At 40.6% G+C, this 15,699-nt stretch overlaps 2 protein-coding genes across 2 annotated transcripts; one reads left to right on the top strand and one right to left on the bottom strand.

The window, feature by feature from the left end:
- Positions 1-5,734: 5,734 nt before the first annotated feature.
- Positions 5,735-8,221, bottom strand: org (oogenesis-related gene). Its single transcript, XM_042483915.2, has 6 exons — positions 8,062-8,221; positions 7,874-7,945; positions 7,577-7,796; positions 6,402-6,565; positions 5,959-6,063; positions 5,735-5,865 (listed from the first exon to the last, which is right to left on the bottom strand). Exons 1-6 carry the CDS (start codon positions 8,116-8,118, stop codon positions 5,818-5,820), a joined length of 666 nt encoding a protein of 221 aa, XP_042339849.2. The 5' UTR covers positions 8,119-8,221; the 3' UTR covers positions 5,735-5,817.
- Positions 8,222-10,393: 2,172 nt separating this feature from the next.
- LOC148189587 (uncharacterized) lies at positions 10,394-11,521 on the top strand. The gene has a single exon (XM_088077288.1). The coding sequence runs from the start codon at positions 10,520-10,522 to the stop codon at positions 11,429-11,431; it is 912 nt and encodes a 303-aa protein (XP_087933414.1). The 5' UTR covers positions 10,394-10,519; the 3' UTR covers positions 11,432-11,521.
- Positions 11,522-15,699: the final 4,178 nt, after the last annotated feature.

The following is a 15,699-nucleotide window of genomic DNA, read 5'->3' as shown; positions in this document are numbered from 1 at the left end:
TTGCAGAGGAACAGCAGAATTACAGTTTAAAACAGACAAACAAATGATCTATCAAAGTCAGACATTACCTGAGGAAATTTAAAATAGTAAATAGGTGGCATATTCCCAAATCTAACATAAGTAAATGCTCCACCTCTGTCTCCTCTCTGGAGCAACATTTCCCATATAATTTCAGAAATTATTGAATCGAAAATTGAGCCTAAGCCACAAACTATTATTTTTTAATATTTCTAAGACATCAGAAAACTACACGTTGACTCAATGAGGACTTGCAGCTGGAGAGGAAAAGATATATTAGCAATGAGCAGGTGAAATTGTTTGATGCCATCTGACAACATTTTATTCAATATTTGGGGGAAAAAAAAACAACAGTGTAGTACCATTTGATCATTTTTGCTACGAACTGAATGTGGGATTCTTTAAATTGGGTGTCTAGGTTGGGTGGGTTATGTTTTGTTTTGTTTCTTTTTTGTATATATATGTTTTCTTTCCCTTTTATTTTCTATTGTCTTATTGTTTTAGTTTTTATTTTAACAATCCTGTTGAAGAGCGGTGTTGTAAATGCACTAATTCTTTTCATGCTGCATTTGTATGTGTATCAATAATTTCTATATTTGTGTATATTTGCTCCAAAATTGTGCAAATTGACCCCTCTAAATAAAATGCTTTAAAGAATGCTTTAAAAAAAAAAAAAAAAAACACATGACAAAAACCTGAAGTTATACCCTACAGTTTTTTTCTGTCGAGACATTCATGATTGACATTTGACCCCTCTGAGTCAGTCACATTCACACTGACTTGTGAACACAAAGTGGCAGACTTCCTCCAGCTGGTGCAAACAAACTGAACAAGAAAGAGTCAAAGGGGAAAGAAATCAGATGCTCCTGATTGCGAAAAAAACTAACAAGCTGCCTGACTTCCTGAACTTTTCCCGCCGGTCTCGGGGCCGGCGTCTCAGAATAGCATCATAAATGTGTGAATGGATTTGCTGACTTCACACACTTTGAGAGCCCCGCACAGTTTGCTGTGAGTCAGAGGTGTTGGCGACCTTCGCGCAGACAAGGACGATCACAATCACAGATAGCTTCGCAAAGCCTTTAAATCCTGCTGGATTGATCAAGGAGCGCGGTGAGACGTAAAATACACTCATCCAGATGAGAAGCCGAGGTGATGCTGCCGGGTAGCTCACAGGGGGACTTTTGAGGATAAACTGGCCTGTGATCGTTCAGGGCATCAGATCATCATATAAAAACTATTTGAAGGGATGAAACCAACATTAAGGAAATGAAAAGCCGTGTCAAATTATCTCTAAAAAAATGTACTCTTTTCTGTCTTGTTCTGACAACTTGATTTGATTTTAAGAGACAGTGCCCCGAGGTAGCGGTTACTCATCCGCCAACAGTTGAATCAACATCGATTACACGAGATCTGACTTCCACGCAGGTTTTTGAAACTTTCCTCGCTACTGTCCTCAGCATCAAAGTGTCCGACCAACTGAAGGCCCCATCTGTCTGCTTCATTTTTCATGCCTCTTTTCTTGCTCTACTTCTCTGAAGATGATGGATGCTGTTGAAATCTACGGGGACAGCTGGTCGTTAGGCTGGAGGTAAAGAGAAACACGCTGACTGTGTTGAGAGGGTTGTGGAGAAAAAGCGAGAGGCAGGGGGGGGTGAGTTTGAGCGTTTCTGTTGGCTGACATTACACAGCCACATTGTAATGCGGCAGATAATAGCCCGCAGGTCAGACCGGGGGCCTAGGGGAGCAGCCGGCACCTGCTGCCATTCATTCAAGGTGACAATAAGCCGATGTCAAGCCCTAGTTGTGGCTCCGCGGTGTGTCCAGCCGCTGGGTGAGTGGTGTGTGAGAGGTTTTATAACAACCTGTGCTGCATCAGAGCAGCTCACATGAAATCAGATAAAAATGTGATAAAAGCTGTGACATATTATGAAAGCCCCCGCTGCCTGCAACATAACCACCCTGCATCTAAACTGATCACCTCAACAAATCACTCCGCATGCAGCCGTCCATTACAGAACAACAAGACCTCCACAACATCCTCCGCATGAGCCAGGCAGCCTTTTGTTCTGCAGCTCACCTGGGACGGTGCATGAAATATAAACCCTCCCCCCCACCTCCAGATGCTGTGTTTTCACCTTGCTTATTGAAAGGCAAAGACAGAGCTTTCTGGGTTTAAAAGCAGTCTCCAGCTGGCTACAAACACCCAGAGATAGAGGTCGATGCTCTCTATATCTGCCTCCACTGAGCAGTCTACCCTTCAAACGTTCAGACAGCCATGAGAGCCCCCAGAGACCATCAGTTCCTGTTCTGTATCCAGCTCTCACTGCTGCCCTTCCCACAAACACACACACACACACACACACACACATCAAGCATTTAATTCATACCAATGTGCTGCTTCAGTAAGGTGGCGGCTGCCTTTTCACCTGAGCGCCAGGAGGTGAAAAACATCTGAGAGCCAAAGAAATAAACAGACGCAAAGTTCACTGTCAAAACAACTTCGAGCGTTTTCAGGAATTAACTGAATTGAAGGCGGTTGGATGTTGGTGTCAACAACTGAATGACCTCCGATAAATACTGGATCTGGTCTCTTTTGAACTGTAAGCCCACAAATAAACAGAGTGGATAAATTAACTCAGACGCCATACAGCACGATTCAGTTTACTGAAGGTCTAAATGTTGAATGCTTGTCGAGATCATCCGGGAAGTTAACTTTTTAAATTTTTTTTATGACACTTTGCCATGTTATACAATTTTGCAGCCGTTCTAATTGACATGACAATTCAGGCACACCTCCTGCATACACGCAGAGAGGTGTAAGACATGCCATTCAGGCACAAGTATTTATAAAAAAGCTGTTTCACAAATCACTGCACAAAAATATTATATATATAAGTATGGCATATTTTAGATCTTCAAAACTACACCCACCAGCGCTATCGCAGTGCAGAAGGAGCGTGCATTTACTCATGGACGGCAGCCTCGTGCTTGTAACAATGCAAGGCGTAAACACTAACATGTCCGTTGTTATGTATGTATGTAATGCTGTGGTTAACATGTGGTTATGACACAAAAAACTCTTAAGAGATCATGTTTTGCCTTAAAGTACCCACTTTTGGTGGATAGAAAGTGACTGAAAACGCAGCGTGTATCGCTGAAAAATGACTTTTTGTGGCACAATATTGGTGTATATACAGCTCACAAAAAACAACCAAGATTTATGGCTGAAAAAAAGCTGAAAGATGCAACAATAACTACCTAAAAAAAACAGGTTTTGTCTTTGTTGGTCTTTGACACTGATCTGCAGCTTGGCATGTGACATACATGCACCATCCCCTCCAACCCCCAGCAACAAAGTCAGCTCATATACGTTATTTTAGTAATGCTGATATGTTATCAGCTCCAAAGCTGTAGCAGGCTCAAGGACAACTGTAATCTCAAGATTAATAAATCACCCTTTTGCCTTCTAATTTCTTCTACCTATATGTATGAAACACAAATGTAATGCATCTGATGTTTGGAGAAACATACGATGCCGATATTTACTTCTGGTGACTGGCTGATGTTTTCACAGACTGAATCCTCCTCATGACAAACAAACTCACATTTATGTGTAAAATCAGTTCTCCCTCTAACTTCCTAGATTATAACAGCTCAACACAATGTTAGTTTGCTGAGTGCTTCCTCTCTCACTTTCATCCTCAAGTGTACAATTTGCATCTAAACCAGATAAACAAAAAAAGCAGCAGCTTGTACAGAGGAAAGAAAAGGCCAGCATTAGCTCATCTCCACCCGTGATCTTCTCTGCTCCATCCACAGAGAGAGAGAGTGGGTGCTGATTGCTGGACAAGGACAAGCACTGGTTCAGTCCTTTTCAAGAGGTTCGCGGGGCTCTTCACTGCAGTCTGCCACCTACTCCCATAAACACAGCTCTCACTCAGCGGTGAGCAGAGACGCTGCGTGTGTGCAGGTGGACAGAAAAAGGTACAACTCTGTGGGCAGCACAAAATTACACTCCTCATCCTCTCCTGATGCCAGTCATCAGAGAGCCACATGGCAGCAGCTTAGCCCTCACCTGCAGCACAGAGCCGGTGGGAGGGTGAGCGCTGCGATAACACTCGTTTTCTGCTTGGATGAACTCGGGCCAAAACCCAAAAGTCACATGCTTTAAGTCAAAAATAGCACCAGTTCATCCCCTGTCACAGGTTTAAAGTCAGCAGAGCTTACATCTTTAGCCATCCATATCCACCATCAGCCACCCAAACATTTGAATGCAGCACTGCTCTCTGAAGCCAAATACGCATTCTTGCTAAAACAAGATTGTTTTGTTGGCACATCAAAAATGCAACACTGCCGAGCAAAAACAAGGTCCAAATCATTTGGCGAGTTTACCAGCTTGTGGATTTTTGTACCTAAGAAACATCTCTCCTCTGATGATTAACTCCTAAGCCTGTATGACACAGTTTTTGATGTACACTCAGTCAGTCTCAGCACACACAGTTTTCAGAGGCCAACTGCTTTGACTTTCCCTCAGTCTCATCATGGCTTCTTTGGTCTAAAATGCACAGTTCAAAATTCTGTTTCCAACAGTACAGTTACGTATCAAAGTTAAAACTTGAAGCTGAAGAAACTCGCTCAAGGTGTTCTTGAGATATTGCTTTCACAAGTATGAGATGAATATACAAGGTCAGTGTGGAGGAAATGAAACCTATGGTCACAACAGTCACTGACATCGGGTGTATAATACTTTTGAATTTAAAAATATATATTCAAAAATATGATTAATAAACAAAACCAACTTGTGAACACTGGTGTATATAAAGTTTTATTAGAAACTTTTGGGAATATATAATTTACATTTTGTTTTTCTCATTTACTTTATAAATCTAAGGGGAACAATACAAAACTATTTAAAACTGGTATATGCAATAAACCCAGGCTCAACTTTTCAGTCAGCATGAACTTGCTTTTTTTTCTTGTGCATCTGAGTTGTTTGAATTGAAAAGTTGCCAAAAAAAACTTCCAACAGTAAATTAGTGAAAACAACAACTCCATTCTTCTGGGGACCCCAAGGAACTCCCTCAGGGACCCTGCCTTATATTTTATTGGTGTTGAGTATAACAATTACATGCTCCGATGGTTCAGTAAATTCTGCTGCTTGTATTAATTACAGCCAAATATACTGAAATAAAGTCTGCATCTTACCAAAAACCTGATCAACATTTAAATACTTAAACACATTTAGCAATTTGTGATTTGTAATTATAATGTGAAGACCTCCACGATTACATCTTAGTCATTTCTGACGAAGTGGCAGAGATCACATGCAGTCATGACCCCAGCAAAGACAGCATGACTGCACTGCAACACTAAAGCTGAAGTTTATTGCAATTTCACAACTGGAAAGGAAATTACCATTAACTTTTTAAAAAGTTGACAGCACCTGTAATTAGATGCAACATTATCCTTTCAATCACATAACCAAGGGGTCCAAGCTGTACAAATCCACTAACATTTTAGAGTAACTGCAAACAGGTGCCACATAAAGCAGTTAGAGGAAAATTGCAATATCTGCTGACAAAAGTTTAAAAAATGAACTGATTAGTATCAACTGCATTCAAAATAAATACTGATGTGCATCAACATTTCCTCTCACTTTGGCTCAGTTGTTTAACGCTGAATCATTACTGTCATCTAGTGGAAGGCCATGGCAATGTCAAGGCAAGAGACAATATTTTATTGAATCAATATATAAACATACAAAAACACTGGAACAATACATTTTGTCAATATGACACATTAAACAGCAGGGCAAGAGACTTCAGATGGAGTTGACAGCTCAATATCCTATAAATAAAAGCAAAAAGTCAAGTTAGTGCATTACTCGTGTCTTCATTATTGACACATATCATTTTTTGTAAGCGTGTCCATGGTTCTTACCATTTTCACATCCTCAATGACGACGCCTTTGCCTTCAACTTCAATGTCGCTTTCTGTGCTGTTGTGCGAGCGGTACTCTTCGCTCTCAGTCTCAACAGTACTGGGCTGAGAGATTGTCAGTATTCAGATAACGACGTCTCCATCCATTATCGCATTTCGTATTGCGCGTTTTCAAATGTAATGGTTTTGTATTATTGCTGGCATTTCTCAGATGTGTACATTATGTTTCCTCTAGAGTACGAAACAAATATACTCATGCATCCATAGACCAAAGAAATAACCGTCAGGCACTTTTGAGCAGACATTTATACACCGTCATTTCCCTTCAGGTTAGAGACAAGGGACAATCTTTCCTTACACCTTTTGCATTTCCAAAAAAATTAATTCCCAGCACAAAAATGCCAACAGCAGCAGATATGTGCTGCCTGAACCCAAGCACTAACCTCATAGTCGGGATCCTCCTCTGGGCCTTCGTCTTCAGCAAGCTCCTGAGTGAGCGCCTCCACCCAGGTCTGACTCTCCTCTTGCTCCTCCTCATCCTCGTCCAACTCATCCTGCTTTCTCTTGCTGCCCTTTCCACAAGGTTTAGTAGGAGAGACTCTGATTTCTGTTGGAAACAAGCTTATATTTTAGGAAGTGGTACCCTCGTGCTTTGATACAGAAAAACATTGCATTAAAGGTCAAACAGTAAATTATACTTCTGCAAACACGATTGTTATGCACTGTTAGAAAAACATTTGGGCATCTTAAATTAATACCTTCAGTTGTGTTTGGCCCTGCTTGATAACAGGAAAACCAAGTTGACAGAATAAATTGCCAACTTACCCCACGGAGCCTCAGAACAAAGGAGGCATTTTCCAGTCAGAAGCTGCTGCATTTGGCAGTGTACACAAATCTGGCACCAGTTCCAAATTTTTGACTATATTTTGATGTAGATTATGCTCATAAACATTTTCTAGTACCAGGTATTAATTGGGGATTGTCCAACCTTTAAAAAAGGTAGGTTAAAGGTCTAGCGTAAATTTTAAGTGGCATCTAGTAGCTGAGGTTGAATGCAAGGGCCCCATTTACAATCCCAAATTATCAGATTATCAAAGCAAGTGGTGAGCACACATAAGCAGGTGACGGGCTAGCAGCCCGTCTCCAACATGCCAAACAGCATTTGAGAAATACCAGTTTAAAGTAAAACTGCTTTGTCCAGCTTTTTACCACATTAAATCACAGGGTCAGTTTGGTTTTTTGAGTAGAAGAGACCTCAGTGGATAATTCAGCTCCAAGTAAAAACCTAAAAAACTGAAGGATTCCTAAATGGAAGTTCAGGTTTGGCACATGTAGTTTGGTACTTGGGAAAAGTTTCAGCTGGTTGCAATCTTTAATCCTCAATGCTAGAGATCCCACAAAAACGTATTAATCTTACACACTGCTCCTTTATACAGTCTGAAAACTGGTTTAAAAAGGACAATTAGAATATATCAGTTGATATCTGAAAAACAGATGCTGGTGTGTGGTTTTCATGTGCTGCAAACACTGAGTGGCTGCAGGTCCCTGGTGGGAAAAAAAAACACAGAAAGCACCACTTGTCTTCGAAAAAGCTGAATAAAAAAATTCATATCCATACCTGGTGAGAGGCAGCGCCCAATGCTGCTGGACACCGGGTAGCCCATGGCGCCCTGCACCCAGCGGGGCAGGATGGACAGCAGCAGCCGGGTGACCCGGTGGAGGCGCTTGCGGCCGGCGAGGCTCTGGCGTGCGGGACTGGAGACCGCGGGGCTCACGAAGGCTTTCTCCTGTGGCTGCCGATAACCCAACACCCACCAAAACCCGCGGTACACGCGCACCTGTAGAGGAGAGCCGTGTTAGGTCGTGTGTGAAGCTAACAGGTGAAAGTCTAACAGATTTTAGCTGCAGCTCGTACCACGATGCCGAAGGGCCAGAGGAGGCCGCGCAGCACGGAGCGAAACACACCGCCTTTCTTCACAACCGTGCCCTGCAGAGGAGGAGGAAAAGCAGGAAAAACAATTCATCACTTTATGTTGATGTAAGTCTTCTCTAACAGTTAGACAGAATGAAACGGCCACAGACCACTTCGCTGTGCAGCATTACCTCGGTGTTTTCGGCCTGCTCCGGCTCCACGGCGTCTCTGTGTGTTTCCGGTGCCATCCTGCTGCGGGTCAAAGCCTGCTGGATCTGCCGGCCTGCGGTGAGGAGGAGAAGCTAAAAGACTATCGTGAGAACGAGATTTGGAGGGTAAAATGTACCCCGAAGTTGCCACTGTGCAGCCAATCGACAGGGACAGTCGCACCTGGCGCAATCACAGCGGACCAATCGACAACTCCCGCCAATTGACCTGCAACAGGCGGACGCATGGTGGTCACGTGACCGGTTTGAGCATGAAAATAGGTCAAATAGTATTTTATCAACAATATGCAAACGCTGCTGCTTCTGTGCTTCTGTGTGGTATTATAATTTAACTGCAAATAATCTGCGTTTGTATGTAATGCATAAAATCTAGATTTTGCATGATTATTTCCTTGTACATACAATATAAATGTAATAAAAACATAAAATGTTTACACCATTAATTGATGCAGAAAAGGTACAATTTGGTGCATACGTTTTCACCAGAATGTAGGAAATTAAATGTCTGGTGCACTATTGCATCAGACTACTTGATTTGCATTTACTTCATAACTGTCATTTTTTTCTCTTTTACTGTGAAAATGAATGTGTTTTTATCTCTTTATATGTATATTAGCACTCTACTGTTATTTTTATTTGTACTACGTGCTCAGAGAGATGCTCTGCCATTTCATTGTTTTTATGTAATGGCAATAACGATTATTCTATTCTAAAATTTTCAGACTCAAACCTCTCGTCTCATTTGTCCCCACCACCATAAGGCAAACACTTGAGCGACCTACACAGCTAAGTCCGAGTGGGTCCCTTTCCTACAGCATAGAGCAAGTGAATTTTAACATCTTTTATAGTGTGGATATAATTTATACACATGATATAAAAAACGAAAAGTGCCACAATCTCTGTCAAGCTGTCTGAGGCACATCAAAGTCTCCCTCACCTGACGCTGAAGCTGTCAGGGGTTAGGATCCCAGGTTCTCTTTAAGAAGATGCAGAGCACACAGTAATATTTGTTACCACTCCTGCAGTGTCTCCCACATCTGTGGTGTAGCCTTTTCTTGTTGATCACTTTCTTTACAATTAGGTCGGCCTGTTTATTCCTCGTCGACCCCACTGTTGCCCCCTTAATTTTCCCAATTGGCTATGATGTCTATAACAAATAAAACTTTGGACCAGCAAAGAATTTTTTCTAGTGCTGGGCCGTTAACGGCGTTAACGTGCTGCGTTAACGCGGGATTCTTATCGCGCGATAAGGAAATTATCGCGCGATAAACTATTCACTAAGTTGGGTCTATACAGTGAGCAAGGCACCAATTTCACTTTGTTGTTTAAGCGCGGATGTATACCTGGTCGAATTACGCGGAGGGGGCGTGAACAAGGCGGAAGCTGGTCTGCCTGAGTGACTGGAGTGATTAGGCTCAAGCCGTGTCACAAAGCTGCTGACTGTTAATGGTCTTCTTCATGACCTCTAATGTAGGCCCACAGTTCAGTTAGGGTCATGTTATCAGAGGCTGCGCCCTCTGCTGTTCATTCCAGTTAGCAGGAAAAAGCTTTTTCCACATGGAGACAGAACCTGTGTTCCTAAATGTCTGTGTTTAACAAAATAAAAAAAAAAGTTAAACACCAAAGTAAATCTTATGGAACATTATTTTTCTTTACCAAATATTATAGTAGAACAGCTTTCTCAAGCATTTTGTGATGCATTTTCATCATTTAGATAGATAGATATTATTTTGAATGTCTTTGGCAAAATTCAAATCTATAATTTTAATCTAGATTAATCTAGATTAACTACAGGATTGCAGTGAGATTAATCTAGATTAAAAAAATTAATCTATGCCCAGCACTAATTTTTTCATATTTGTTTTATTTTTACATCACTATTGGCTCTGACAATGCATCATAGCATTATGTAACTGTTGTAGGCCTGTTTAGACTGCACCCCCCCTTCACCCCATGTAGGCTGTGGTTGTATATTTTAAGGATGAGTACAAGTGTGCAGATTTGCTGCTTTATTTTGTCTTAAGTGATGGTTAGTAAATACTGTCTGTGCTGAATATCTTCGGACTGTTGGACCCACTAAACCAATCATTTTAAGACATTACTTTGGGCTTTAGGAGGGTGCAATGAAACCATCAAACAATGAAAAGTTTATTAACTGCTCTGAGAGATGCTGCACCTCTGTCTGCTCTTTAGCATATGAAAGAGTTTAAGAGGGAGGCCCATCACTATGCTTCCATTCATGACAAGCTCCTTATGTGGTAACCATTTCCACCTCTGGCTGTCGTCACATTTACGCATCTGTTGCTGCATTTGGTGGAGGACAAAATGTGGGAACCGGAGATGTATAAAAGCTGCCTGTCACCCATCGTCTTTCCAATCTACAACCAAGCCAGTGTGCAACAAGAGGTAAAGACACCCAGTGATGGACAAGAACTCAGTCACACGGACGTTCAGCATTGGAGCTATCTGCAGTGGAAACAAAGCTTCAGATGATTTCTTCACGTCACGCAGACATAGCAGCGCAGGGATCCGGGCTTTCTTGTGGGCTACCAGCAGTGCAAGGTCCATCGGGTGCTCTCTGGGATCTGACTTCGAGACAAGCCGGGAGAACATTTATCCAAATATCCTGACGCCTGACAGCATCCCACAGTTCATTATACCAAGTCTGTCTGTGCGGGTAGGTGTAAGATCATTGGACAAAGAGACAGAAGAGGACGATGCAGAGGCAGATGGAGGTTTAGGGAGTTCGAGGACCGAGCTGGAGTCCTCTATATCTGCTGCTCTGGCCTGCTCCATGCTGTCATCATCTTCATCCTCCTCAAACTTCAGTTTGTCAGACCGCAAGGCTGAGCGGAGTGTCTCGGACCCCTTTACCCAAAGGAGATCTCTTCTGCAAAGGGAGGTGTCCTCCCTCTGCTCTTTCACCGACTCTCAGCACTGCCTGGACCCCGCCAGCAGAGCCGCCCTCTCCCTGCCACATCTCGCCAAAGTCACCACGCCATACGGCTTCATCACCTTGAGTCAGAGCCCGAAAATGGCAAGTGAGGAGGCACTTCTCTGCCAAGCTGCACGGCGTTTAAACAAGAATGAGGAGACTGCATTCTCTCTCAGCAAAGCTCCAGTGACAAGGACAGTGGACTCCTCTCACCTGCCAGGAGACAAGAAGAGGCTTTCAAAAGACTTAACTGACTCCCAGAACAAAGAAAGATCAGTAAAGGAAGAGATAAAAGCTTCTTCTGCCATCAGCGCAACTGTTTCATCTTCAGACGGCAAGCACAAACGGCGCTTCTGTGAAACGATAAGGAAACACTTCACTTCCCGCCAAAAGGAATGACATCGTAGCACTGATTAGTAGTGATGCAAAATGATTTGATACGACTTCACTTGGTTTAAAATGTGAATTTATTCATGTAACAAATGTGCTGCTTTCAATTTCCTCATGAAATTGTTTTTGTCTTGTGTCAGAACAAGACAATGTCAGATTAAGCTGTGGAAAGTGAAAAATGTGCCCACTGTCATTAAAAAAAATAAACCAACATAATCAGACAGCTGTGATATTGTGTGCATTAATCATTTAACCGCTGAGAATATCACAATCAGAAATATTTTATTGATCCACGAGGAGAAATTGTGGTTCATTACAGTTGCTCTGATGCCAATCATAAAGAAATATCAAATAATATATAAGGTACAAGGTACAAGGTAGATTTATTTGTCAATTTTCTTAAACGTGGTTTAAGAAGAAATGAAATTAAAGTTGTCCCTAAATCCTACTACGTCTTTTATTTTTAAAAAATTATTTAGGTGCATGAATTAATCTACTCCTTACTGATGAGTAGCTGAGAAGCGGTAGGAAATAATGAGTTTATATTCGTCTTATATTCTACTTTTCAAACATGTAAGAACACATTTTGTTGTTTATTAGAATCTATTCATTGAGTTGTGCATAGATTATCATCCATTTCAGTTATAGTTATTTTGTTTTATTTCTGTCTTTTTGTGTTTTGATTGTTTTTGTCTATATGTTCAAGATAAATACAAGTCAAATGGGATTTTGATAGAAATCTAAGGTGTGTGGTTAAGACAAGCTGAAAAGACTTTTGGGTTCTGTTCTACGACAAAAAGCATAAATTGGTAATTGAATAACCCACTCATAAACCTTAAAGCTTTTATATGTCTTCAAAAAGGTGGTTTCAAATTACTGGCTCTTACAGTGCTGTTGTGGTGTAGTTTATTTATCGCGAAATGTTAGCGTTACTTATGGAGACTGTCCTGCTGAACAAGTAATATAATAAAACAGAAGTCAAGACACTTACGTCACAAAAACATTCAAATTTTACCACCTATAAAAGGAAACCACTTCGAAATTTGGTGCTCTTAAGCTCACTGAGGTGGTGGAGTGGCAAACCAAAAGGAAAGGCGTCTTGTATTTCATGTCTTTTTTATTTTTTTTTAATTTTATGGCATATCAAAAATAAAACTAATCAAAAGTGACTATTTTGAATCTTTCATAATCGTATTTTATTTAAGTTCCTATTTGAGGAGAATATGAGTCACCTTCAAGACTTTCACAACAGGAAGACTGAATTTATGGTTAACGAATTCCTCCTCCTTTCAGGATCCTTTCAGATCTTAAATGTCACTCGCTCTCAAGCCTTCTGCTTCTATTCAGCCCTTGTTGAATACGTCTGCATGGTTTCCACAGTTAGCCAGAACTGCGAACTTGCATGAATGTGTGCTGGTTTGTCCCTCAAACAGAGAAATGAAGCAGTCCTTGCTCCTTAGCATAAGAAGAGCTTTAATGAAGACGCCCTTAATGATGCTAAACTAATGCACCCTCATAGCCTGCGTCCTCATTCGCTCCCACGCACTGAAATTTAGTGGGTAAATATCATTATGATGCAGAGTGCTCTGCTCTAAGTGGAGGGCGCTGAAAATACAAGAATGGATTAAGGTGATTTAAATTTATAATTGCTCCCTGTGTTGTTTGTTTATGGGCATGACATAAGAGATTTTACAATAATGCCTTAAGCCAAATAAGGTTTTCCGCTCTCATTCAGCTCCCTAATGTCTCAGTCACTAAAAAGCATTCTTTAAAAAGAGATGAGTAATTTAATTTAGAGAACGCACATACGCAGCAATGTGCAGAACAGTGCAGTGTTGTACCGAGGGGAGTTTTCAGTATTAAGTTACCTTAAGTGACTGTGTTATGAATAAAAAACACAAATTTACACAGAACGTGATCTTAATGAGGGGAGAATTATTTCCAGGACTTTCATGAGACTGCATTAGTTTTAACTACTTTAATAAAACAGCAACTGGCGAGTGAATATTTCCACTGCCTGATGCACTGTGTATAAAATAATAATAAATCAGTAGTTTCTAAACCTTTACTGTCATGCCACTTTTTGGAAGCTAAAATGTTTCTCCTGTTATATTGATAAATAACTAAAAAAAAACTATTATAGACTTCTTTATAATTTGGATTTGATTGACATGCTTCCTGAATGAGCAACACCTATTTTTTTTCTCCCCTGTAAAATATGTATATCTAGTGCCTAAAGGGACAGTTCAACCTCACATCAAAATACATATTTTTCCTCTTACCTGTAGTGATATTTATTAATCTTGATTGTTTTGGTTAGAGTTGCAGTGTGTTCGAGATGTCAGCCTTCTCTCCAGTACAATAGAATTAGATGTCATTCGGCTTGTGGTGCTCAAAGCACCAAAATAAATAAATAAAATAAAATAAATTGAAAATTTTAGAAAAATAAAAAATAAAAAAACTCAAGATCAGTGTCTCTTTTAGAAATCATGACCCAGTTACTCAGCTAGCAGTCGATACATGCTTCCTTATGTGCAGTGATAGGGTTTGGCAGGTGTAGCTCGGTGGAAAGAAAATAGTTCCTACATGAAACACTGACAACAAGGTCTGTGATGATCTTGAGTAAGTGGGTCATGATTTCTGGAAAGAGACATTTCTGTTGAGTTTTTCCACAAGCTGAGTGCCGTCTAGTTCCATTATAGTGAAGAAAAAGCAGACCTCTCTACAGCCGATCTCCAACACTCAGAAACTCACACCAAAACAATCAAAATTGATAAACAGCACTACAGATAAAAGGGACAATATGTGTGACTTGAGGGCAAACCGTCCCTTTAATATTCTTTATTATTTCAGAATGAATCAGATTCATACTGCAACACATTTTTATTTATAGCAGCAAAAATGTTTAACACTGAAGTTCTGATTAATCACAATATGCAGATTTTTTTTTGGACAAAATTTTCAGCTCCTTATTAGGCTTTTTAGATTTGGTAATATATTGAGGTTTGCGTCATTGCAGTCATGTTTACACATTGTCATCATGTTTTTCAATGAAACAGTGACTGCTTTGTTAGTAAAGATAGCAGAGGTGATTGTGAAAAACTGAGAAATAACACCTCCTTGATCCAGATGACGTGAGTCACTCTGGGATGGAAGTGCTTCAGCAGCTAACGCTCCGCCTCAACACTCCACTTAGCACAACAGCACAGATAATGACTGCACTTGGATATCTATATATTATATGTATATCACTGACATCACACAGGTGTCATCACACTTATCAGGATATCTAAAATTGGTCACTAGAGTCTGTTAATGTGGCCGTCTCACCCAGGTTATAAGTGGCATCATGGTGTGAGACTTAATTTCTTTGTTGATTATGAATACTAATGCTCATTTTAATTCATTTTTATTTCAAGATGCTTTGTGGGCTCTATTTCTATGCATATTTACCATTTATGATAGCAAGCTAGCAGCGCTCCAGGGGTGGAAATGTTGATCTGTTGGTCCATCAGTCCACCACTTTGGTTCACACTGCAAATCCCAAACAATTATTGGATTAATTTCTGTGTTTCTTTTGTACAAACATTCATGTTTTATCATCTGGCCCAATCATTGGGTCAAATTTGTCCAATCAAATAGCCTGCAACCAAAAAACTACAACATTCACATCAGCCTCAGCTTTAGTTTGTGCTCAGCATATCAGCAAATATTAGCATGCTAATACACTAAACTAAGACAGTGAACATGGTAACCAACACACCTGCTAAATATCAGCATGTTAGCATTGTCATCATGATCATGTCAGCATGCTGATGTTAGCATTTAGCTCAAAGAAGTACAGCCTCACAGATCAGCTAGCGTAGATGTAGACTTAGTTAACTTGCTTCTTCTGATTTTGCTGTTTGGATTTTACGCCTAAATCTGACCGCTGTGCTTGTCCAAAAATTAAAAAAACATCATCATATTTTTAGTTCCATAGACAGATAACATTAAACTGCCAACAACAAGGTCAGTGGACTATCTTGAGTAACCGGGTCATGATATCCGGAAAGAGACATTGCTGTTGAGATTTCTTTTTCTTTTTTCGCTTTCAACACCACGAGTCGAGTGTGATCTAGTTTCGCTACATTGAAGAGAAGGCAGACATCTCTGTGGCTGATATCTCTAACACATGGTGATTCACGTCAAAACAATCTAGCAATCTAACCGGAAAAATCTGTAGTTTTGATTTGGGGGTGAACTGTCACTTAAATCCTGATTATCCTAACTTTTGG

Source organism: Plectropomus leopardus, chromosome 5 (assembly GCF_026936395.1).
Source record: "Plectropomus leopardus strain MGB_pleo_1.0 chromosome 5, ASM2693639v1, whole genome shotgun sequence".
In the NCBI taxonomy this organism is placed as follows: Eukaryota; Metazoa; Chordata; class Actinopteri; order Perciformes; family Serranidae; genus Plectropomus; species Plectropomus leopardus.
Note: the sequence above shows the minus strand (reverse complement) of the source record. Positions and strands in the feature narration are given on the sequence as shown.